The sequence below is a fragment of the Peromyscus leucopus genome, chromosome 5, assembly GCF_004664715.2.
Source record: "Peromyscus leucopus breed LL Stock chromosome 5, UCI_PerLeu_2.1, whole genome shotgun sequence".
Lineage (NCBI taxonomy): Eukaryota > Metazoa > Chordata > Mammalia > Rodentia > Cricetidae > Peromyscus > Peromyscus leucopus.
In genome coordinates, this window is record NC_051067.1 from 82,542,086 (window position 1) to 82,568,380 (window position 26,295).

A 26,295-nucleotide genomic window follows, 5' to 3' on the forward strand; every position below is an offset into this window, starting at 1 on the left:
GCTGGAAGGGATCTCAAAAATCACTTTGTCTTTAAATAAGAAATGAAGGAACCAGGGGATCAACGTATCTTGACCAAGTTCACACTTAGTGAGAATTGCACATATAGATAAGATTAGAGCAGATCTCTGGGTCCTCAAGATTACTGCCTCAAACTATGAACATATTTCTAAAAAGGTCAGTGTTTTGAGTAGGCATGATCATCTGTAAATCTGCTGCCACAACAGCAAGACTATATGTGTTTCTTACAATGCAGTTTCTAAGACTGGCAAAAAAAAAAAAATCTTAGTAGTTGGTTTGGTGGGTCATGTTTTTAATCCCAGCACTTGTGAAGCAGAGGCAGGTGGATCTATGAGAGTTCAAAGCCAGTCAGTCTGGCCTATATAGCCAGCCCCAGGACAGCTAGGGCTATACAGAGAGAGACTACCTCAAAACAACAATCATCATCATCATCATCATTATCATCATCATCATTGTCATCATGGTTCTTGTGGTGGTTTGAATGAGAATGGCCCTCACATGCTCAGGTTTCAATGCTTGGCTCACAGTTGGTGTTTGGGAAGGACTAGGAGTGTGGCCTTGTTGGAGGGAGTGTGCCATTGGGAGGAAGCTTGAGGTTTCAAAGGCCCATGGCAGTCCAGCTGGCTCCTTGTCTGCTTCATGTTTGCTGTCTCAGTATGTATCTCTTCGCCATGCCCATGTGCTGCCACTGTCCCTACTCTGATGGTCATGGACTGCCCTCTGAAGCTATAAGCCCCTAACAAACTCTTTTTTCTATAAGTTGCCTTCATCATGGTGTCTCTTCACAGCAACGGAGAAATAACTAAGACAGTGTCCAACCTGAATGAGATGGCCTGCTTCAATAAAAGCTAGGCAGTCACATCTTCATGCTTTCACAGACTCCAGAGAATGTTCTAAGTTGTTTTGACTCTTGATGAAGGTAGCTTGATCTGACCTTTGTTTTTCCTCTGATTCTACATTGTTGATCATGTAATATGAAAAACTCCTAAGAAATGATTGATCTGAGCATTCTCAAGGTGCTTATTGGGTCTGTGTTGGTCCAAAAGACTTATATGTTAACTGGTAGGTAGAGCAAGCCCTAGAATGGAAATCTGCTTGCTGCAATGGTTAAGAGATTATACATCACTGTATTAGGCAGTGCAGAAACATTGATGGGAAGGCACTGACCAAAAAGGCAGCCCATAATCAGGGCACTATACAATCTGAATGCTGTAACCAAGCAAAAGCCTAGCACATCACCCCGCCCCCCGTTAAAATGTCAGGTTTTTAAATTAAAATTCAACGGTAGACTTAGGTGGGTGGCATTTCTTGTAGATACCATAATATAGTAGGTACAGCCAGATACCACTTTCTAATTGTCTGTGTTTTCTCATAGTTTTACAATGGCTTCAAAGTACTTTTCTGAATTGATATGCTACAGTGTTGGCTTTTATTAATCTAGTCTGACAAGACTTCTCTACATGTGCACATCAGAAAATATAACTCTGTGCATATTACCTTAGCTTACTTCACGAAAGAAAAACCCACATAAAAGTCTATATTACAAATAAATCATACATACCATTGGTATAGTTATAGTAGACCCACTGCCCATGCTTGGGTTTTGGAAGTGACACAGGTGTCTCTTCAGCGGGAAGGCTGTAGAACCGACACTCAATGAACAGTCGTTGGATAGTGTCATCCCTGGTTATTCGAGAATCATTAAGGCTCAGAGCTATTATCTCAATCCGAATTTCCTCTGATGGCTGTTTAAAGAGTAAAACCAAAAACAACAAAAGCAAAATAATCAAATAAAAAAGTCCTTTATTCTATTCCACTATTAGTTTAAAATAAAACGTTGCAGCCAATGGGTTTCGGGTTTCTTTTCTGGAATGCAGTGTACACTACTGTACATTCCACATGATAGATTATTCATGACACACAGAGAGAATGAGATTCTAATGCCCCAGGGTTTGAAGTTAACAGTGTCATGGCAATCGTCTCCTGATTTACATTTGAGGCTATAAATACCCCACTGGTAGTCTATGAGGAGTGAAGATTATGAGGTCTTCATCTCCGATGGCTTTCAGAATGACAAGTATCAGTTGGCCTTGTTTCAAACTAGGTAATGAGGTACATGTTTATCACTGCTTTATTTCATCTGCAGTACCTGGGAACACTCAATTATGTAGTGATCAAAGCCTGTTGAACACTTTCGCACTATTATGCTAATATATATAGCTATATCAATCTATAGCAACGGGGGCAGAAGCTACAGCTCATTTTCACATTTCTGCCATAATTTATTTCATTCAGTAAGTAACACATTTTCAAACAAAAGAAACAAAATCTTATATCTAAGTTTACATATTATTTCTTGCAATTTATTTTCCATTTCACATTTATTGAATGAAGAATTAAAATGACATTTGTTTGATATTCTCCTAGACTCCACAGACATTAACATGAGATTTGGAAATGTTCTTTGAGGAATGACTTCAATTGACAACTATGACTTCAATATTTGATCACACTACAATATTTCCTCAGTTGAATTTGTTTCTCACAATTTAAAATTTGTTATTTAAAAATTATTCTTTACTATCAAAGCCACGATACTGTCAATCATATAAATTTAAAGTAATAATTAGAAAAACATGAAAATAACATTTGTTTTGTGACCAGGTTGTAAAAATTCACTGTTAAGTGTATACCAGCATGTAAACCCACCATAGTGACGATGTGGACATTTTACAGGATGTAATTAAGCAAATTAAAGAAAATTTCAATATCCTATTGAAAGTATGCCTCCACAAAGAACCACTCCATTGCTGTCAAACCCCTCAATATTTGATGAAGTAATTTTACCTCCTTCTTTCAAAAGACATTTTCTTTTATTATGCATTCTAAGACACTTTAACTAAAAACTGAAATCTGAATATTTCAATAAGGTTATTTTATTATTCAGTAGATTCATGGAAATTTTACTAGGATGACAGAGAAAATTCCACACCATTCTGTCTCCACTAATACAGGTACAAGGCTGCAGCTGGCAATATTACTAGGATTAGCATAGTATGATGAAATATTTAAAGGAAAATTTTTTCTAAAACCTAATAAATCAAATGACTGCCAAATGTCATTAAAGTGATGGTCTTTGACTTGAATATGCTTTTCATATTCAAATTTGAAAAGAAAGAGATGAAAGCCTGGAAAGGTTACTCGGTTTCAACTAATAACCTCAAGCCCTCTCTGTTCACGTGCATAAAAAATGAAGTTGGTGCTATTGTCTAAGCTCAGCTCTGAAAAGCCCTCTGACTGGCGAAGACTACATGGTAAAAAAAATATCTTAAACGACACTGTTTTTTCCTTAAAATGTACCATGGTTATAAGAAGTGCACACATATATTTTATAATGCAGGCATGAGTAAAAGCACAGTGCAAACGGGAACGGGAATAGAGGCAGCTGAGAATTACGTAGCAGTAGACCCTTAGAAAATGTTTATGCTTCTGCACAAAGGTAGGTGAGGAAATAGCTGTAAAGAAGAAGCATACACTCATTCCAGCTTGTGGAGACAAGAATTCAAAACTCTTTACGATGCATGATGACACAAATGAATTTTAAAATAGCACAAGACCCTAATATATTTAAGACATTATTTTATATTTTATCAACGCTATATTAACTATATGATTCCCAAGCAGAAACTTGCATGATTTTAAGAGCTAATTTGGGTTGTCAGGACTGTGAGGAATTCTCCAAAGGTAACAACAAAAGGAAAATACACTGAATTATCAAAAAAAAAAAAAAAAAAAAAAAAAAAAAAAAACAAGAAACATTTAAACCTATTTGTCTATTTTTCGTTCTGCTCCTGTTTTGCTATTTTGGCAGCTTCTCCCACCCAATATCTAATTTTCTGCTCAGTCCTATGAGTGCAAGCCATGGTGACTTTGTTCATTTGATGTTGTTAGAGTTCTAAAAGGGTGAATGGCAAATCATCTATGCTCAGAAAGCAAGCTCTGAAGAAGACATTTTTCAAGCATTATAATTGTCAGTAATGGTACTAGGTAATTTATTCAAACACTTGATTGATTCTGCTATGTTCAAGTCAACAGTTTAACTGGTTCATGTAGGAAGATCTGGAGATGAAGAGGCCGGCAGCCACGTGACTGCATTTTCTCTCTCCTCCCCTGTTCCATCTGTGCTCTGGCGTTCCTACCTCAGCCAACAGCATCGTCTTTTGACTGCTGTTATCTACAGCTGGAAGGTCTGAGTCTTCTTGCCGTTGCATCTCTCGCCTCAACTACACCGTATAGATGAGCATTTCTGTTCATGTCCCTTCCTACTGCGGTGCTTGGCTGAACTGTCGAAAGCATCTGATTTTTCACACAGTGTGCAGCAGCCACTGGCCCCTTTCCTCATTTAGTATTTGAGAAATGTTTTTAGATCCTTTTAATACAATGGAATTTTAGTTATTAAAAAGTAGAAACTGACAGAGTGAGGGAGAAACTGGACAGGACTGATATAACAGATAATTGTTGGCAACAGGAAACGGACTGTAAGAAAGTTCAGCAGACAGCGGGGACCACTATTGTGCACACCCAGGAGGTAGATTACTCTCATGATGACGAAAGACACTTGTAAGACATGAGGCAGCCTGACCTCTCTTATCTCTTGCCTTTAGTCCCAACCATATCACCTTTTACTTTGCTTGAAAACCTTTCTATTGTCCTATACTCTAGCCATCCCCTCAAGTCACGGTGTGCTGGGTATATTGTTGTTTTTGCCTCTGTAGTTTATTCTGTCTGAAATAATCTTTTTCAGAGGACAAAATCCAGTCACTGTGACCACACACTTTGTGCTCACCTATGTGTGGCTGCTGGCTGCTTTCTCCCACAGCTCTCACTGTTTCTTGGACCCGCTGTATGGAGCTGCATGGAGTCCTCACCTAGCTGCTTCTCTATAGACTGTGAGCCCAGGTAGGGAGACACAAGCTTACCTGTCTGTGGTTTAACATCCTTACCAATATCTGCACACAGTAGGCTCACAATAAACATTTAGTGGGAAACAGGAGAATGAATATATGCTCTATAGTCAGAATATCTTTTATATTGTCAGAACTATTGAAGCTGCTATTTCTAGGACTTTCTCATTTGAAAAATGTTTGTGTGATACATTTTGGGAAAAGGGTTTTTTTTTAACTACTGCAAAAAATGCTTATTATTCTAGATTTTAATTGGGGAAGACTATCTGAAAGATTAATACACTGAATCTGGGTGGCAGATTAAAGTATTACTTTAACTCTTCTGTATGTTTGAAATTTGTCACAATAAAGACATTTTAACCAAGAGAACTAGGAGTAATAATGTAATGATTGAGAAGACAGGGGATGAAGCTGGGAATGGTCTCAGCACTTAGGAGCTAAGGCAGGAGGATCAACATGAGTCTGAGGCTAGCCTGGGCACATAAGTGAGATTCTGTCTCTAACATACACACCTACACACCTACACACCTACTCTCTCTCTCTCTCTCTCTCTCATGCACACAAAGGGGGCAGTCCCTTTTAGTAGAAGCCTTCTAAGGTCTGTTTAGTATAACAAAAGTAAAGGACATGTGACAGCCCTGCACATCATTAGCATCCACAAGATGCAGTAGCCAGATGGTACAGGCTCGAGCTTTTGCTGCTGTTTCCTCTTTATTGGTGTGGACCTTTGGTACAGGTAAGTTGATGCATTCCATCACTGTCGTGCTCACCAGTTGCCCCATCAACTCCCGTAGTTAGAGGATGTCAACATCAGCATGTCAGAAGAACATTTATAAATTGTGACCGTGGTGAGCAGAAGTAACAGAAGTGACTCAAATAAGAACTGCACACGACTTATTTTTAGTGTCAGTATAGATGGACACTACACATTATGTGACTGAATGATCTGGAAACGTGATGACAGCTTGTATTACTCTGAGAAAAATGATTTTGGCTCCGTTCCACTACTGCCCTGACTGATGCTACTTTACATCCAGCCACAGTTCTCTATATTGCTATTGAGGTTGTTATTAGCAAGCTGAAAATTTCCATGTTTGATCTCACAGCATCCTTCCCAATTCTTCATCTGAGTTTAGACACTCCAGTGACACAGTGGGATTGGCTGGCTGTTTTCTCCAGTGCTAGGGATTGAACCTAGGACCTTGTATATGCCAAATGGGCACTCTGTCACTTGACTGTTTTTAGAAAAGTGCTCTAGCCTGACAGCCCTACACACAGTATCACGGCTTTCTGTGAGAATGACTCGTGATAATGCTTTACAACTTGTCTCAGCCAGTCAGATTGCATCTAACAACGGTGAGGTTATAGATGTGTTTAATTTTAGTCTCAATTTCTGTAATGAGATGGTATTCAATTTTCTATGTATTTAATTTTTAAAACTACATTTGTGTGTGTGTGTGTGTGTGTGTGTGTGTGTGTGTGTGTGTGTGACAGTACTCAAATGCCACAGTGAGTTTGTGGCCAGAGGACAATGTGAGGGAGGCATTCTCTTCTACCTCGTGGGTCCTGAGGACTGAACTCAGGTAGTCAGGCTTGGCAATGGCACCTTTATCCACTACGCCATCTTGCTGACTTCACATTTAATTTTTTAATTATTAAACATGACAATCTGAGAAAAGTACAGAAAATAATTTGGCTTTTTAAGTACCCACTGTCTTACAAAAATGCCATGTTTTGCTATGTACAAGTCAGTCCTTTTGCTAAAGAAATGAATATTAACAGTAATATTAATAAAGGTAAATCCCCCAAATGCCACATTCTCCTGTCTTTCCTACTTTCCAGAGGATCTCTGTTCTGACATTGGCGTATCATCCCAAAGCACACAGTCATATTTTCTGTCTGTTGTGTCCATAACCAGCATATGGCATTCTTTTCTATTCTTAGGTTTTCCATTGGTGGCAGCATACACTATTAGTCATTTCATAATTAATTTTGTCATCCAATGTTATGTTTTTGAGATTTACTTATCTTAGTCAAATCATTCTAACCCTTGTTCACTTATATTACATATACGATAATGGAATGATGATTTTTTTTTTTGTATGTGTGCTGTTTTTTGTCAGGTTGACACAAACCTAGACATATCTGGTTTATTGCCTATATCAGTCTGGCCTGTGGGCCATTTTCTTGATTGCTGACACAGGAGGTCCCAGCTCACTGTGAACAGTGCTATCCCTAGATGGATGGGTCTGGGCTGTATATGGAAGGCAGCAAAACAAGCCATGGAAGCAGCACTCCTCTGTGGGATTTGCTTCAAGCTCCTGGAGCCTTGGCCTCCCTTAATGATGGACTGTAACATAAGCAAAATAAACCCCGTTCTCTCCAATGTGCTTTTGCTCATGATATTTTATCACAGCAACAGGAACACAAACTAATATACTGAGTGTGCAAAATACCACAATGTCTGTCTGTAGGAGACTTAATATGTGGGACTTGCTTCTTTGTAACAAAGCAGTAGAAACAAAACAGAAATAAAAGGTGATGATCTACGTTGTACCATTGAAGAGTTAGTTTTAACTAGGGTGCTAAGTACAAAAGAGAGATTCAAACAATCACACTCACTACTGATGGTGGCAGAGGCTGTGTAAGGAATGCAAAATGACTAGAGGAGTCTTCTACTGCCTTCCTTCAGGCTGGGCATGGGAAAAGCCATTCTGAAGATTCAAAGAAGGCCTCCTGACTTTATACCAGCCCCAAGGCTTCTGTGTAGCAGGACTAATATCCTCTTTTGAGAGGAATGGTGGTACAGGCTTTAATCCCATCATGGGAGGCTGAGAGGAAGACTGTGAACTTCAGCCAGTCTGGGCTACCTAATTAGATGCTGCTTCAATAAAATCAAATGCGAAGGATGTTGCTCAGTGTTGGTGCACAGTACATGGCTCTGGGTTCGATTCCTAGGACCGCTCCCTCTTCTCCCCAAACTCATCTTCATATGGGCTTTGAAAAGTTTTGCTTTTTGAAAATGGTAATTATTTGGGAGAAATAAGAAGATATAGGAAGATGGTGTGTCTCCAGAACTCAGTGCCAAGGTAATGCTGTTAACGAACAAAGTCAAGCCAGTTTTCATTAGTGGATAACCTTTCTTTACTAACAAGTTCTGTTAACATACACCACACTGAACAAACCTAAACACTAAAAACGTCAGCGATGGGTTACAGTGATACTAGGGGTAGCTGAGAGTGCTTACTTTAAAATGTTCTTATGTCCCTCTACTCCGTGAAAACTAGTGTGTCTGTAAGGGTCAGCAAATTAGAGAGGCTTATTACCACTTCTAATACATGGCTCGTAAGATTTTTCATGTCGAACAAGGATGTCTATCATCCACATGGTTTACTATGGTGGTGTGTGAAGGAAGGAGAGGTTTTAAAAAGCCCCTCGCCCGGCTCCAGTGACTGATCTGCTGATGCACCTGGACCAGCACCTAGAGCAGGTGTGCACAGTGGCTCTCAGTCAGGGCTGCTTGTTAGACTCCCTGGGGAGCTCCAAGTGCTGTGCTGGTTGCACTGACATGGGGAGAGGCTGGGTCCCGGCAAAATGCCCCCAGATGATTTTCATGGCACCCAAGGGTGGAGAGTACTGCTTTCCTTACAGTTGTCCTAACCCACTAGTGCCCCAGAATTATATGCTACAACAGAGGTTTGGGGGCCCTTCTTAAAACCTCTGATCCCCCTGGTTTGGTAGGGCTCAAGTGTTTGCCTCTCTCACAAACTGTCAGATGATATGGCCACTGCTGGTTTGAGGCTGACCCGGTCACTATGCGTTCATCTTGTGTTCACTGATCCTTCTCTGCTACTTACAGAGAAATTCCAGAGTGTCCGCAGTAAACTGTTCTTTAGTCATGTGAAATTTCAGTACAGGATTAGTAATAAATAACTTAAAATAATTTAATTTCTTTTGCAGAGGCAATCTGTGTCATCATTAGGAACAGTCTAACACAGTGGTTCTCAATGTTCCTAATGCTGGGACCCTTTAACACAGTTCCTCATATTGTGCTGACCCCAAACCATAAAATTATTTTCATTGCTACTTCATAGCTGTAATTTTGCTACGGTTATGAACTGTAATGTAAATATTTGATATGTGACCCCTGTAAAAGGCTCATTCAACCTCCACAAGAGTCACGACCCACAGATTAAGAGCCACTGGTCGAATATAAATTATAAACAAATAACAGCTTCTGTTTAATCCTCTAAAGGTAAAGTTCCTTGGACACTAAATACAGTAGAACTTACCTGAACAAACAAGAGCCAGCTGATCTGTACACTGAGCACATTCTGAGAACACCAGCCAGTCACATGATCAGACGCCAGTCACCAGAACCCATGTGAAACCCAGAAACTAACTAACTTAACTGGCTCCTACCTCTCTTATCAGCCAATTGGTTACTGTTTGACTACCTGTGATCGTTTGAGTAATTGGCTATGTGGCCTTTCAGGACTAAACAAAACTCAGTTGCTGTGATTTGGTCTACACTAGTTTAGTCTTCTCTGCCCAGCGCAGATGCTTAGTCTAATCTATGGTCTCCTACGGAAATTTACTAAGCACATCCCATCCAATAAATTAGGAGTTGACAATTTTTCTGTAAGGATCAGACAGCAAGTACTTTTGGCACTTCATATTACATGGTCTCTGTGAAACCACTCAGTCTCCCCCTGTAGATGACACAGACAATAAACTGGTGAGCAGTGTAGCTAAGCTGCTCACAGCACACTAAAGATTAGGTTAGAAAACATAAAACAGGTTTTTTTTTGTTTTTTTTTTTTTTTTTTTTTTGTTTTTCGAGACAGGGTTTCTCTGTGTAGCTTTGTGCCTTTCCTGGAACTCACTTGGTAGCCCAGGCTGGCCTCGAACTCACAGAGATCCGCCTGACTCTGCCTCCTGAGTGCTGGGATTAAAGGAGTGCGCCACCACCACCCGGCAAGATCCTTAAGTCATTTGATGATTTTTTAATAGGTGAATTCTAAAACTACGGCATTGTTTTTTTTTGCATCTTGATCTTTGAAGTTTTAAAATGTATTTGCTGATATCATCTCTGCAGCAGCTGGGAATGTCAGCGTGTTGTTCAGTGATGACGTTCCAGTGGACTGGATGGCAGTCCAGATGACCAAGGTTGCTTTTACACAACCGCCATTAAGGGAAACCGAGTGGGGGTGTTGAGGTATCCTGCACACTAAAGCCCACTCTCTCTCCCTGCAATCTGCAGTTCTTACCTGCAAACACCTTTAACACACCTGCATTAGTCAGGGTTCTTTAGAGGAACAGAACCAATAGAATGAATCTATCTATCTATCTATAGAAAGGGGATTTATTAGAGTGTCTTACAGGCTGTGGTCCAGCTAGTCCAACAATGGATCTCTACTAATGGAAGGTCCAAGAATCCAGTAGCTGCAACTGAGACTATAGATGGCCACCAGAAGGTGTGGCCCAGATAGAAGGTATACCTTCTTACCTCAAAAGATCTATATTGAAAGTGGGTCTTCCTACTTCAAATCCCTCACAGGTGAACCCAGCTACTTGGGTTTTAGTTAATTCCAGATGTAGTCAAGTTGACAACTAAGAATAGCCATACGACACCCATGAGCTGACGGCATATATTTTGTTGTGGAAAGTGGACACACTCTTTAAGGGATAAACTTGACAATGATGCAAAAGGATTAATTTTTCAATGCCATGGCAAGTGCAGGTTCTCAGTTTTGACGTCTATTTTGAGGCTGTGAAACAAGGCTTCTAATCGATGTATTATACATCAAATTGATACTGTTAACTTATGATTATTCAAATTAATAAAATATTCATAGAGAAATGTCCCAAGTTTTACATTTCCCAGACTTCCATTCCCAACCCCCATTAATTATCATGCCTAGAAGCTTTTTAGCAAAAGCAGCAGTCATCAGGCTGACGGGATCTGACAGGCCAGCAAGGCCCAATTACACCCGCGCTCTGTGCCACTTTGATGTCCGGGAAACGAAGAGAGATAGGGGCCAATTGGGTAGCACATTATGTTAATGACTTGATTTAATCCCGCCACTAAACTTTATGTAGCCTGTTAAAAAAGATGCTAACACTAATTATACCACTTTGGAAAGGAAAGGAGGGGACAGGCATTTCATACTGACAAAGTGAAGCTCATAAATGTTGTAAATGAAATGAAACAAAATGAAGTAATCTATGATTAATTATAGATCACAGACACAAAGGAAAGGGAAGGAACCAAGAAATATGTCCAAGTCCTGGGAAATCTGTTAGATTCCTTTTAAGGATCAACATTCTAAGAGATAGCTATGAGCTGTCAGGATCTGTTAACACAGAAAAGAAACTAAGTGATCTTAAACTGCTTACACAGTGATACTAGAGGATTCCAGTCCACAGTGTAACTGGCATCTGTGAGATTTATCTAGGACACTATTTCTAGTCCTAACTGCAATATTATAAAATGAAGCAGTTCTAAAAGTCTGTGAAGAAGGGATAATATAGGGTGGGTTATCTAATAACTTTTAAACTACTTTACCTCTAACTATTCTTTACACCAAATCTACCTTTTAAAATACATCCCAAGAACACAGATTCCTTAAGAATAGGAGCCTAGATGGCTCAGTGGTTTTCTTGTTGCTCTTTCTGAGGACTCAGGTTCAATTCTCAGCAACCACATGGCAACTCACAACTGTCTGTAACTCCAGTTCAGGGGACTGGACTCCCTTTTCTGGCCTCTGTGTAGTGCAGACACACACGCAGGCGAAACATTAATACACATAAAAGAAAAATACGTCTAAAAACAATAGGAGCCCATTTCTTAGACTGCTTTATTCCCAGTCTCTAGAGTAAGCATCACTTGTCTGCTTTATGAATGAATCCATTGCTCTTCCATTCTTCAAAATTCTTAGGTGTAGTAGTGTTTATCTGTAGACCTACTTACTCAGGAAGCTGAGGCTGGAGGATTGCTCTGAGTCTAGGAGTCTGACATTAGCCTCGGCAACGTAACAGGACTCTAACACCACCGCAACATAACAGGCCTCTAGTCCAGGCTAACACGTCACAAGTTTGGTCTGCAGCGCCTGGCCCTGTTGCTTCTGGTCTGTGTCAGAAGGCACACCATGCAGGCACAGGGAAGAGGAGGACTGCCCACCTCACAGCCAGGGATGAGACAAGAGGGTGCTGCTGTCTCAGGACCTCCTTCTGAGGGCACCTCAAAGTTTAACTTCCTCCTTTGAGACTCCACTTACCAACAGTGCCGAGACCAGCATGTAACACGTGGGCCTTTGGGGGACACGGCAGACCTGGACTGCAGCAAACAGGTTACTAAGTGTTTTCTGTGCTAAGCATGCCTGGGATTCTCCTTTTCATAGCACCCATTGGAATCAGACAGCTATAAAAGAAACAGTCCCTGTACTTCAAGGGCTCACCGCCATCTGCCAGGCTTCCATCACCAGCCTCACTCAAAAATAGTTTTTGAATTGTGTCCTCCTCATCAGGATTCCTTAGAAAATACATCTGTTTGGATAGCATTCATTATATGGGTACTATGTGCTATTCAGAGATGATTAACTATGTGAGAACATATGTTTAGGTTATCTGTAAATGCTTTTAAGGGTCTCTGTCTCTGTCTCTGTCTGTCTGTCTCTCTCTCTGTAGAGCAGCTCCCTCATTCTCCTGAGTGCTGGGATTCCATGAGTACGTACCATGCCTGGCTTGCTTCTATTGTGGGATTGTGATCCAAGAAGGGTAGCCTAGAGCCAATGTGAAAGTTATGAAGTAGTGACTAATAAAACAGGCGATTAGTGCAAGGGGAGTGGAGTGTGCAGGGTGTGGTAAGAATGCTTTAAGAGGTGTCTTGTTTAAGGGGCCACGATGAAGGATGACTTCATAGAGTTAGCAAGTGTTACAGATAATTAGGAGCTAGGGAAAAGCAGGGAAGGATTTAGAGGCCAGTGAGAAAAGCATGAGAATTTAAAACATGGAGCAAGAAATGTTGAGGCTCGAAACAATTTTTGGATGGAGCAAGGTAATTGCAGAACACTCGAGGAGCACCAAGTCAGTCAGCTGAAAGGGTGAGTTCAGAGTTTTGAGGCCTAATAGGGTTGGTCTGATTAGCTGGGGTTGGGTTTAGTGATGGTTTGGTTTGGTTTAGATTGGTTTGGGGTAGCATAGGGTTTGGTTTAGTTTGGTTTTGGTTTAGTGGTTTGATTTGATTAGGGTTTGGTTTGGTTTAGTTTGAATTGGTTTGGCTTATTTTGAGACTCTTCAAAGGATGGTTATCGCAGGGTTTCTACAAGCAGTGACAATCTGACTGACATGTCCACCTGTCTACAAAGACTACACATCACTGTCCTGAGGTTTTTACACCAGGTAGCTCCTAAAGACATCTGGTGAATTAATAAGCTACGATTTTTTTTTTGCTTCCAGTGTCCTGACTTCCTGTCCACATGGGATTCTTTCTCTGTGCATGTCTGTCTCTGTTCCCAGACTTCCTCTTTCTCTAAGGACACTGTTGTACAGGTCCGAGGGCTTCCCAATGGTGCAACTCATTCATCTGCAAAGACTCCATTTCCAAACAAGCTCCCACCCACAGGCACTGGTGATTAGGATGTACTTTCAACATAGCTCTTTAGGCAGGGGACACAGTTGAATCCGCAATAACTAGTTCAAAGAAAAAAAATGACAGAAATATGGGCTTACACAAATGAGTGGTGAGGTCACTCACAAATGGTGGCACAACTCATTATTTTGTAGTGTGAAGGATGGCAAGGGAGAGCCAATAGGACCCGTCTCAGAAGGACACGGCTTCCATGTCTGCCAGTCATAAACCAGCTAAAGAGTAATAACTAGGCTTAGAATCTCATCCCCAGAAGGGCTGCTGGGTAGGGGGTCACTGAAACCATTTTTTTCTTTTCTTTTCTTTTTTCTCTTTCTTGTTTCTTTTTTCTTTCATAATCAATAGGAAATGTGCATGTCACTATCTTAGTCCATTTGTACAAATTTTACAGACGGGGAAACTTATAATTACTGAACTCATACGTACAGTTCCAAAGGGTGAAGAGCTCAGGGTCAAGGTGCCAGCAGGTCTGGTGTCTGCTCTGTCTCTGACGGGACTTGATGCTGTGTCCTCCAGAGAGGAGGAACATTATGTTCTCTTGTGGCAGGAGAGCAGGAGTGCTCCCTTTCATTCTGCCTTTTCATATGAGTGCTAATTCTATTCATGATCTTGGAATCCTCATGACCCAGCCAACCTCCTCCAGGCCTCAGCTCTTAACACTGCTGCCTTGGGGGTGAAGCTTCAATACTTCTCCACGAATTGTATTTTGGACAGCAAATTAAAATTGTATTGGCCCATTAGGTTGGAGAGCTCTTTGTTGTGGGTCTTGAACACTGCAGCATGTTTACTTTAGCCTTGACCTCTGCCCATGAGATGCCAAGAGCAGTTCCTCTTAATGTGACAGTAAGCAATGTTTTCAAACACTGCCTAATAAAATTTAGAAAACCCTTTTCTCTGCATTCAAAGTTAATTAAAGATGATGAATAGTGTTTTGAAAATAAGATTAACTGCTACACTGCCCCTGATGTCTACTTCAGGCCAACATCCAAAGTCTCTGTTCCTCCTTGTTATTGTAAACAAGGCCTCCTTCTTACAGAAAGGTTGCAGGTGGTGCATTCTTGCATCCCTTCCTACACTAGATGTGCATATAATTTTCTTTTTGTCTTTGAGATATCACAGCTGTAGCAGGACTCTCTTTACCATGTGATTCGGGGTGATACGGATCATGGGCCCAGTCCAGAGGTTAGATATGACTAATCAGGTCTCTTTCCTTGGGGATGGGCATTTTTTTTTTTTTTTTTGGTTTTTCGAGACAGGGTTTCTCTGTGTAGCTTTGCGCCTTTCCTGAATCTCACTTGGTAGCCCAGGCTGGCCTCGAACTCACAGAGATCTGCCTGGCTCTGCCTCCCGAGTGCTGGGATTAAAGGCGTGCGCCCCCACCGCCCGGCTGGGGATGGGCATTTTTTTGTGACTATCTTTGGGCAATAAGCAAAAGAAGCAGATGAAGTTAGCCAAATGATTGTAAGGGAAGGAGCTGGGTATACCAGATGAGAGCATACATATCCTTTAGTATTTCTATTTTTAAAATTACCCCAAATTGATCCTTCCTTTCAACATCCTTAACTAGGGAAATGGCTGTGGGCAGCCTCTTCCTTTCAAGATCTTAGGTTACTCATTTGGAGAATAAGAAGGGGGTCAGGAATTAACTAAAGAATTCTAGTGTTGACTGACTCAGCTCTTGATCTTATCTCTCCAATCAGTACAGAGTTCGCTAACAGCAGGGGCAGGATACTGTGTTTGCTATCACAGTAGGCAGTGAACTCCTAGCTTACAGCAGGAGGAGTGAGTATTGTTTATAAACTGACAAGATACATATATTCTTGTATTACTGTCTTCACAGACCCAGCAATGATTCAATATTTCATTTCTTATATTCTTATGTTTAAAGACTAAATCATTTATGTGCCCAAAAAGCCAGCTTAAGTAATCACTGTCTTACAGAATAAACTACTGATAAAAAGAGAGAAAAATCACACATGCAGACATGATAAATGGAAGGTTCTTAGTGAAATGGTGTGATGGCTAATTTTATTTGCCAACTTGATTAAGCCATGTGATACCCAGACATTTGGTCAATTCATAATGGTTGTGAAATCATTCCTGACTTGACAACTGTGCTTCTGGATAGCTTAAAATCTAGATAGATTCAAAAAAGCACATTGGTCTCCCTAGGGTGGATGGGCTCTGTCCAGTCAGTTGAAGGGATAATGGCACTAAAAGGCTGAATAAGCGGGAGCTCCTTGCTGGGCATGGTGGAACACACCTTTAATCTCAGCACTCACAAGGCAGAGCCAGGCAGGTTTCTATGAGCTCAAGGCAGCCTGGTCTACAGGAGAGCCAGAACTACACAGTGAAACCTTACCTCAAAAATCACCACTCACACAGACAAAGAAGGAACTCTTGTGCCAGGGTTATATCAATGGGGACACACCTTCAAACTTGGCCTGAGGCAGAATCTTGGTTCTTGAGCCTGCTGGTTTTCAGATTAGAAAGCATTGCCAATAAATGTCCTACTTCTCAGGCCTTTGGACTCAACTTGGCAATACACAATCTGTTCTCCTGCATCACTAGCTTGCTCACTGAAGATCTCTATTATAGCAGCCAATTCTTTTAGTAAATCTCTCTCTCTCTCTCTCTCTCTCTCTCTCTCTCTCTCTCTCTCTCTCTCTCTCTCTCTCTCTCTATCCATCCATCCATTCTTCCACTATCTACTGTCAGTTCTTATGACTATAAAACTGAACCTCACACAGAAAGCTTATTTTCTTATTGATATTATTACCAGCTCTAATAGGAGGCTCAGAATTTCCATTCGTTGGTTTGATAAATTATTTAACAATTTAGCATTTGATTAAGCAAAAATATTAAATTTAATTTAACTGAGTACCATAATTAAAACTGTTCAGATAAGCGTGTATAAAATTCCTTCTTTGATTTATCATTTTTTTTTTTTTGTTTTTTTTGAGATAGGGTTTCTCTGTGTAGTTTTGGTGCCTGCCCTGGATCTCGCTTTGTAGACTGGCTGGCCTCGAACTCACAGAGATCCTCCTGGCTCTGCCTCCCGAGTGCTGGGATTAAAGGTGTGCACCACCACTGCCTGGCTTGATTTATCAATCTTAAGCAAAGAACATTCCACATACCAGGTTACCACAGGTTAGAGAATATTAATATAAGTGGTAATTATATACTAATTATGGTAATACAAGCACATAAAAAATAGATATCTTGGGCTGTGTAATCATGAGGATCTGAATTCAGATCCCCAGTAGCCACGTGAAAAGCTTATTGCAACAGCAGGTGCCTGTAACCCCAGAACTGAGGAGATGGACACAGGCAGATAGATTCTTGGAGTTCACTTGCCAAACAGTCTAGACCATCAGTGAGCTCCAGGTTCAGTGAGAGACCATGTTAAGAACTATGGTGGAAAGTGTGGAGGAAGACATTAGTGTCAGCCTTTGATCTCTACATGCACATGCACACACACACACACACACACACACAGAGACACAGATGTATACCTTTGTTTCATGGAGGCACTGTAACAAACATGTTAGCTCATGGTTTTGTTTTACAGAGATATTAAGCTTAGACTATGTAAAAGAGGAGTTAAAAGAAGTATTGAATTTTTCAGTAAAGGCAAAATTCTAAAAACCAACAACAGAAACCTCCCTGGGAGTTCCTAGAGAGCAAGAGAGAGCACTAAGCCTTTCCGCTGTATTTATACTCCCTTCCCCGTGTCCCTCCATCCTTGCTTCCCTTGCTTCCACTCTAGTGATGGGCATCAAGGTCTTGAAGGTTAGGCAAGCGCTCTACCACTGAGCCACACCCACCATCTTGTCTCTCTCTTCTGAAAAAAAGACCATTACATATGTATTTATCGTGTGTGTATGTATGTGAGTGCACATGTGCCATGACATGATCTGTTCATGGAGAGGATGACTCCAGAGTCTGCTTTCTCCTTCCACCTCGGGGGACCCAGGGGGTGAACACAGGTCCTCAGGCCTGGAGACAAGTCCTTCCACCCACTGGACAGCCGCCAGCCCTGCTCCTTGTGTAAGCTAGCGGGGCTTGAACTTGTACTTCTCACGACTCATTCTTCTTAGTACTGAGAACTTAGGCATGTGTGACCTGCCTGGTGCTATTTACATGGAATTTATAAAATCTTTCCCTCTATGATAAAAATATGCTCTTAAAGGCAGGAAACCTCCCATGTATATTTTGAAATAGAATTTTCTTTTCAATATTTCATTTTATATACTTATATTTCAGTGATGTGATACAAAACAAAGAATTCCTGGACATGTCTAATCATTTTTCTGAACAGGTTTAGTTTTTCTGTCAGAAGTGAAGTCATTTTGAGAGTTTGGCAGTAGACACATGTAGATCTGAACACTCTCTGAAGCTTTGCAGGTAAGCTTTTACCATTTCAGCACAGCCTTGCAGATGTGCTCTCTGAGATGCGGATCTGCTTTACTGCATCTTTGTGCACAGGCATTGAAAGGGAAGTAGGGAGGTCGGCTGACTAGCAAGAGGTGGATCTCGCTGCCCGTGTCAGGTACTCTGTGCAAAAGCAATGCTTACGTGTTGTAGTCCATGTCCTAATACAAGGATAAGCAGGAGCCAAGGCGGTGGTCCAGTTGGTTAAGTGTTTCCCATGCAAGCATGAGAATCTGAGTTTGATTCCCGAAACACCCATAAAAAGAGCAAAAGCTGGGTACAGCAGTGTGAGTCTATAATCCCAGCACTAGGGAGATAGAGACAGTGAGGTCCTGGGGTCACTCTCTGGCCAGATGGGCAGGTTTAGAAGAGACTCTGTCTCAAAAAATAAGAGACAGAGTTACTGAGCAAGACCCCTGGTGTTGATCTCTGGCCTCCACACACATGCATACACATGTACCTTCATATAAACATGTGCACACATACATAAACATACAGAGAAAAACTTTATCAGTAAAACTGTCCTGTGGTAGATAAGTAAAATTTTTCCACAAATATTTTTTGCCTTAAATTTCCATTTCTGAAGTCTGATACGCTGAGAATGACAGCCAGCCTTAGTTTAGAACAGTGTCCTGGCACAGAGCGACTCACCTGTCTGTTATCCTCGGAGACAGAACCTGAGATGATACAGTCATCGCTGTCAGAAGCTGACCTGTCCTCATCTGTCAGGAAACACAACCAACATGTACCCAGTTAGCCGACATTCACTGCACATGCCACAAGACAACATAAAAGGACAACATGACAACCAGGCTTATCCCTTTTGCATGTGTATTTTAGGAAAGGAAAAACAACCTGAAAAACTCCCATGTTTAATTTTGGTAAACACAAAAGAATTAAAAATAATTATTATTATATTATAAAATTAGTGAAAATAATGTATAAGGTAATAAATATTACTTTTTTTCCTCTTACAATTTTACATTTAGTTATCTATTTGTGGGTGTGTGGTTCATGGGCCACTACAAGTGTGGAGGTCAGGGTATGACGTGTGGAAGTCGGTTCTCCCCTTCTCTTATGTGGGTGTAGGGAATCAAACTCAGGTTTTCAGGGTTGGTGGCAAGTACCTTTTCCAACCAAGCCATCTCTCCAGTTCAGTCTTTTTTCTCTTCATTTCTGGACTTTATTATGCTTCATAATTCCTCAGATTATTTAAACAAACTTGCTATATTCTGCTTACTAGAAGCAGTTTTACAAATTTCCATATATACTTACAGGACAGTCACAAAATACAGGTGAGAGGACTAGCCATCTTCCCATCTTCTGGACATATCAGTTTACACAGCAATTAAAGGCGTGGTAATACCACACATGTGACAGAAAAGAAGAAGTGGATTAACTGGGAGAAGAAAGGGAGGCAGCTGGGGTGGGGCCAGAGGAGGAGACTGAAAGAAAGCGAGGCATAATGACACATAGGTATGAAATGCAATGGAGAAATCCATTACTTTGTATGTCAGCTTAGAAAGTTAGTAAAACTCTGAACCTAGTTAACCACGGTTGAAAAAGTATCAATGGCATTGTGAACACCACCAACAGAAGTCAAATGTCCTAAATGTCCACTTCTTCCTTCCTTCCTTCCTCTGTCACTGTGTGTTTGAAAGATGATATATGCACATCTGTGCCCAGGTATGAGGTCACCCCTCATGCCACGCAGCCATCTTGCAGGACTCTGCAGCAGCAGTGGCACTCTGCTTCTGTAACGAGCCTATACTCTGATGAAGTCTTTCTCTACAGTACTTGATGGCACCGTCCACAAGCCTTTGTCTCTTTCACCTCAGCAGGAAGCTGATGAAACTGTTACTAGGCCACATGCAGCTGTAGCTACACAGTGAGAGGCAGCCCTTTTCTACTCATGCAATTGAGCATGAGACATAAGCTGTCTACCACAGCCAGACCCAACTAGCCTCTGCAGTCCTACATTTGGCTCATCAATTATAGAAAGAACATCTTTCTTCCATTCCTCTCCCACGCGTTCTTTTAAGCTGCCATATGAATTTTCATGACTTAGTAATTAAGTCTGAGAGGCACTGGGTGCCCGCTAGAGTGTCTGGGCAAGCGATGCACAAAGGCTGTGGGGGTGGTAAGTGGAGAATGATGCTTAGTCTCAGCTCCAACATGGCACCAGAGCTTCCACAACAGCCGAGCCCACACCTGCCATCCTACAGCAGATATTTTCCAATGGCTTACACAAAATAGTGTGTAAAAAAAATCAATGTTATCCTCACTTTTAAAGAATTTTAAAAATGACAGCTCTATTGAGGTAAAAATATACATATAATAAACTATACATATTTAAACTACAAAATTTGCTATTTGACATTTAATTCTGTGAAACTACCTCTATCTTCCTAATTAAAATAGCAAATGTTGGCTGGCAAGATGGCTCAGTGGGTAAAGGTGCCTGTCACCAAGCCTGGTGACCTGAGTTTGATACCTGGAACCTCCATGGAAGAAGAGAACCAACCCCCAAAAGCTGTTCTTTGACTTCCAAATATGTGTGTAGCATATGCAAAATAAATACATGTTTTTAAAAGGGCAGTGTACCTAACCAACACCCATTTCCTCTGACTCTTCCTCCCTTGCTTCTCCCTACCCACCCAGGCTTCCACATGCTACTTCCCTACTTCCTGTCTATTCAGAATTAGTTCAATTTTATTACACTTTATATTAATGAAATGAGACAGTATATTCTCTTTTTTATGTCACAATTCTTGATTTTAATCTAACAAAGTCAAAGCTAAAGAATCATCCAATTGATAATACCAAACCCAAAGAAATGTAAGATGTCTAAGACATAAACTGGTGACAAGCCCAGCAATGACACCTGCATTCTATAGGAAGCCCCAAGCTGACCGAGGAGAAGAGATGACAGCCTGACGGAACGCTGCTCACCCAGCACTTCTGCCAAGAGGTGGGCGTCATGAGGTGGCTTTCACTGCTGAATGATGTGTTGAGGAAGACACGCATGCCCTCGCAGAGAAAGCAAAGCTGAGCCAGGTAGACAACAACAGTTTAAACACAAGCTCACCATCTGGCTCCAGGTCTTCTGTTATTTCTGTTTCATCTTCGGAGGAAGCCACACTTTGTGATGCAAGCTGACCCTCAGAGAGGAAAGAGATGTCATCTTCTTTTCCTTGTTGCATTTTCTCTAGGTTTTTTTCTACCTCAGTCACACTGCTTTCCTGTGAAACATGTAGAAGAGACGCACATTGCTGTATTTATTATTGCTTGGGTTACATTTTATGTCATTCTTGTTGAAGCACTGGAATAATAAAACATGTACATCTGAGACTTGAGTACACAGATAGATAGCTGGGCATAGAGTCTCATGCCCAGAACCCTGGCACAAGGAATTTGAGGCCAGCATAAACTGTATAAGGAGAAGTGAGTTCTAAGCCAGCCTGAGCTATAAGTGAGCTTATGTCTCTAAAGCACACCACCACCTCCTCCTTCACCACCATTACCTCCTCCACCATCACCACCATCACCTCCTCCTCTTCTTCCTCCCCCCACCACCTCCAATTCCTTTTCCTCCTCCACCACTCCCACCCCCCAACTCTACCTCTGTAATGACCTCCATCAGTCAAACAACACAACACATAGAGATACACAACATAGCTATTAAAGACTCATTAGAAAACAGTCACTTAGATTGTAGAAACAGATTAAAACACACAGGTCAATAAAGATCCAGATACACATTAAGAATTAAGGATGTAAGTTTGCCTAGTGTGGTAGTGCATGTCTGTAATATCATCACGTGGAGGTGGAGGCAGGAGGATATGGAACCCAAGGTTATCCACAGCTACACAGTGAGTTTCAGATCAGCCTGGCACACATAAAATCTTCTCTTAACAAAACTAAACAAAATAATGAAGGATGTATTAATCTCAAAATGACTTTTACATTGAATTTAGTTTACATATTTATAGATTTTCTGCCATTGTGTGGACGACTGTTATCTACTATAGTTATCATTTTAAAAATCTTTCTATTATGAGGAAGTCATATTCAAAACTAGGAAAAATGCTATGATTTCCTGAATCATGTCTAACACACAAAATATAGCCTTTTAAGTCCCAAAATAAACCTTTCAAAAATAATTTTAATACAAAGGCATACCTTGGAAGTATATGGAACAGTTGGTATACATTTTTCTGTTTCTGGTGTGTGTTCCATTTCTGGGGAATTATCCTTTATATCCTTAGAAGGAGGAGGAGGAGGAGGAGGAGAAGTCTCCTTGAATTAATGGAAAGAAAACCATGTATGTTATTTTGTATTCATTATAAGAATAGTTTTAGGCAGGTACATGCTTGACTGTGTAAGATCAAGAAACAATATGAGGGAAGGGAGACAGAATTTATACAACTTCTTCGAAGACTCTTTTATAAATGGGAGCAGAAGACTCATCTGGAAGCTGGAAAGGACTATAGGGTCATGGAGGGGCCGATTAAGAGCAGAAACTGGTGCCACAGTAAAGATGTGCTGGGTCTACTGTCTCTTATTATGTCGGAAAGGTACAGTGCAGTCTATACTGTCAAGTATTTGCTGCAAGAAAGGGAACTGGTATTTGGAGTATTTATTACTCACAGGATTCAGGTGCGGCATGGTATCCACAAAAGAGACCTTTTTGTCCACATGTGTTAAACGTTGTCTTGGTTTAGGTTTTGGTGCCTAAGATAAAATGACACATCACAGTATAATGATCATTGCATTTTAGAGGAGGCTTCAGCTAGTTTTTGGTGGAATTACTTGGCTATTAACTTTATATTCAAAGCATTATAATTGAAACTGAAAGCCACTGTTACTCACCACAACTGATGTAACACCCGAAGATGTTGGAGGTAGTTTCTGAACAACCTCTGGCTCTTCTCTGCATATGAACTTTCCCAGGTCTTCAGTAGTTATTGATCCACTTGGTGGAAGGTAGGTGAATTTCCATTTCAATATAACTTGGATGGTTCCTGCAGAATGCTTTTCATTATCCATTAACTCAAATATCCCTGCAAATTATGAAAATCACTTTGACCAATGACAGAGTGAAACCTTGTCATTCTAAAAATTACAGCAGAGGCCTGGGAACCTGTAGGCCACTCAAACTAGGGAAGCAGTCAGGCTAACTGTGGATCTTCTCTTCTCCCAACAATCCTCCAAATCTAATCCCCAAGTCTTATCCCTAGCTCTGTGGCAGAACATCTACTGTGGTCTTCCCTTCCTTTCTGACCCATTACCAATGATCACGTAGACCTTTCCTTCCAACCTTCCTTCCCCTGCCTCATCCCATGATCCCAGCCTCGGATGCCTGGCTCACAGGCCATGGATAGAGCGGCAGGCTAACTGCAGATCTTCCTTCTCCTTCCTCTCTCCAGATCCAAGCCCCTTCTGCATCTCCAGCTCTGCACTAGAACACTTGCTGTAGCCTTTCCCCTTCCCTGCCCCCATATACAGTATGAAGTAAAGGAGAAGGAGGAATTCAAAGTCTCCCAACCAAAACAAGCCCAGGGACAGATGGTGTTAGCACAGAATTTTTCCAGATTTTCAAAAGAAGTGTCAATGGTAATACTGTCCAAATTATTCCATAAAACATAAACCGAAGGAACATTGACCAATTTGTTTTATGAGGCCACAGTTACCCTGATACCCAAACCATATAAAGAACCAATAAAGAAAAAGAAATACAGACAAATTTTCCTTTTGAACATACATGCAAAAATTCTCAATAAAATACTTGCAAACCAAATCCAAGAACACATCAAAAAGATCATCCACCATGATCAAGTAAGCTTCATCCTAGAGATGCAGAGATGGTTCAACATATTTGAATGGATAAATGCAATCCACCATATAAACAAACTGAAAGACAAAACAAAACAACAACCTCCCCACCATGATCATATCATAGTAAACAGAAAAAGCCTTTGACAAAAGTCCCACACCCCAACATAATAAAATCCAGTACCAAGGAGAGAAAGGACATACCTCAACACAACAAAGGCAATTTACAGCAAGCCCACAGCTAATATCAACTCAAATGGACAGAAATTCAAAGTAATTCCACTAATATCAGAAACAAGACCAAGTTGTTCACTCCCTCCATACCTATTCACTGTATATTGAAGTTCTAGCTATAGCAATAAGATAACTGAAGGCGATTAAGGGGATACAAATTGGAAAGAAGTCAAAGTTTCTGCAGATGGTATGACAGTGTACACAAGTGATCCTAACAATTCTACTGGGAACTCCTACAGCTGATAAACACTACGGCAAAGTAGCTGGATACAAAATTAACTCACACACACACACACACACACACACACACACACACACACACACAAAATCACTAATCCTTCTATATACAAGTGGCAAATGGACTGAGAGAGAAACCAGGGAATAACACCTTTCACAATAGCCTCAAATAATATAAAATACCTTGGGGTAACACTAACCAAGTAAGTGAAAAACTTGTGTAATGAAAACTTTAAGATACAGAAGAAAGAAATTGAAGAAGATACCAGAAGACAGAAAGATCTCCCACACTCATGGATTTAGAAAGTATAAACGGCCATCCTACCAAAAGCAATCTATAGATTCAATGCAATCCCCATCAAAATTTCAATACAATTCTTCACAGAAATTGAAAAACAATTTTTAGCTTCATATGGAAAGGCACACAACACAAAAGCCCAGGATAGCTAAAACAATCTGGAATGATAAAAGGACTGCTGGAGGTATCACCATCCCAGATTTCAAGTTGTACTGCAGAGCCAGAGTAATAAAAACAGCATTGTATTGGCACAAAACAGACACGTCAATCAATGGAATTGAATTGAAGACCCAGACATAGTAAGTCCATACACCAGTGGACAGCTGATTTTTGATAAAGAATCAAAACAACAACAACAACAACAAACCAAAAACCCCAAACCAAAAACATACTGGGAAAAAGGCAGCATCTTAAGCAAATGGTACTGGTCAAACTGGATGTCTGCATTTTGAATAAGGAAAATTAATCCACATTTATCATTCTACATAAAACTCAGCTCCAAAGGGATCAAGGTCCTCAACATAAGACCAGATACTCTGAATCTGACAGAATGGAAACTGGGGAATAGTCTTAAATTCATTGGCACAGGGAAAGATTTCTGAACAAAACACTGATAGCACAGGCACTAAGAACTAGATGCCCCTCAACTGAAGAATGGATAAAGAAAATGTGGTATATATACACAATGGACTACTACTCAGCTGTTAGAAAAAAATGACATCATGAAATTTGCAGGCAAATGGATGGAATTAGAAAAAATAATCCTGAGCAAAGCAACCCAGATCCAGAAAGGTAAACATGATATGTACTCTCTTATAAGTGGGTACTAGCTGTTGAGTACAGTATAATCATATTATAATCCACAGACCCAGAGAAGTTAGATAAAGAGGAGAGGTCTGGGTACACACATATGGATCTCTCTGGGAAGGGAAAATAGAATAGATTTTATGGGTGGACTGGGGGTGGATGGGGATAGGAACAAGTGGGTGAGGGAGAGGGCGGAGGGAGAGAGTACAGGGAGAGACAACTGGAATAGGCGGGCATTTAGGGGGTGATATGGAAACCTAGTGCAGTGGAAACTTCCTGGAACCTAGGAGGGTGACCCTAGTGAGGACTCCAAGGAATGTAGGATATGGAGCCTGAACAGGCCATCTTCTGTAACCAGACTAGGCTCTCAGTGCTGGGACTGGGATACCAACCCAGCCTCAAAACCTACAACCCACAACCTGTCCTGCCTGCAAGATGAGCTGGGGCAATGGTGGCTCAGAGCTTGTGGGAGTGGCCAGCCAATGACTAGTCTAACTTGAGGCCCAAGCCATGAGAGGCAGCCCATGCTGGACACTGTTTGGATGGCCAGGATCTGGAAGCTGGATGGTTCAGAGACTTGGGGTAGAATCAGAAATGACTGCAAAACAAACAAACAAATAATAAACAAATAAACAAATAAGTAAATAAAATCAGTGAAATGTTTCCTGATATTTTGCTGTACTCTAGATTGGTGCTTAGCCCGATCACCATCAGAGAGGCTTTCTTTCAGCAGCTAATGGGAGCGGATACAAAGACCCAGAGCCAGACATTAGGTGGAGCTCAGGGAACTCCAAAGAAGGGGGGCAGCGATTATAGG

The 26,295-nt window shown here is 41.0% G+C and overlaps 1 protein-coding gene across 5 annotated transcripts in view; it reads right to left on the reverse strand.

Moving 5' to 3' along the window:
• The window catches only part of Rpgrip1l (RPGRIP1 like), a 100,457-nt gene that overhangs the window by 16,999 nt on the left and 57,163 nt on the right, over positions 1 to 26,295 (reverse strand). For all 5 annotated transcript variants that reach the window (XM_028871507.2, XM_028871506.2, XM_028871508.2 and 2 more), the window contains 6 exons: positions 22,940 to 23,130; positions 22,718 to 22,801; positions 22,250 to 22,366; positions 21,156 to 21,309; positions 18,719 to 18,789; positions 1,581 to 1,764 (listed from right to left, as the gene is read on the reverse strand). In XM_028871507.2, coding sequence (XP_028727340.1) covers positions 1,581 to 1,764; positions 18,719 to 18,789; positions 21,156 to 21,309; positions 22,250 to 22,366; positions 22,718 to 22,801; positions 22,940 to 23,130 — 801 coding nt within the window. The remainder of the gene's footprint in view (positions 1 to 1,580; positions 1,765 to 18,718; positions 18,790 to 21,155; positions 21,310 to 22,249; positions 22,367 to 22,717; positions 22,802 to 22,939; positions 23,131 to 26,295) is intronic.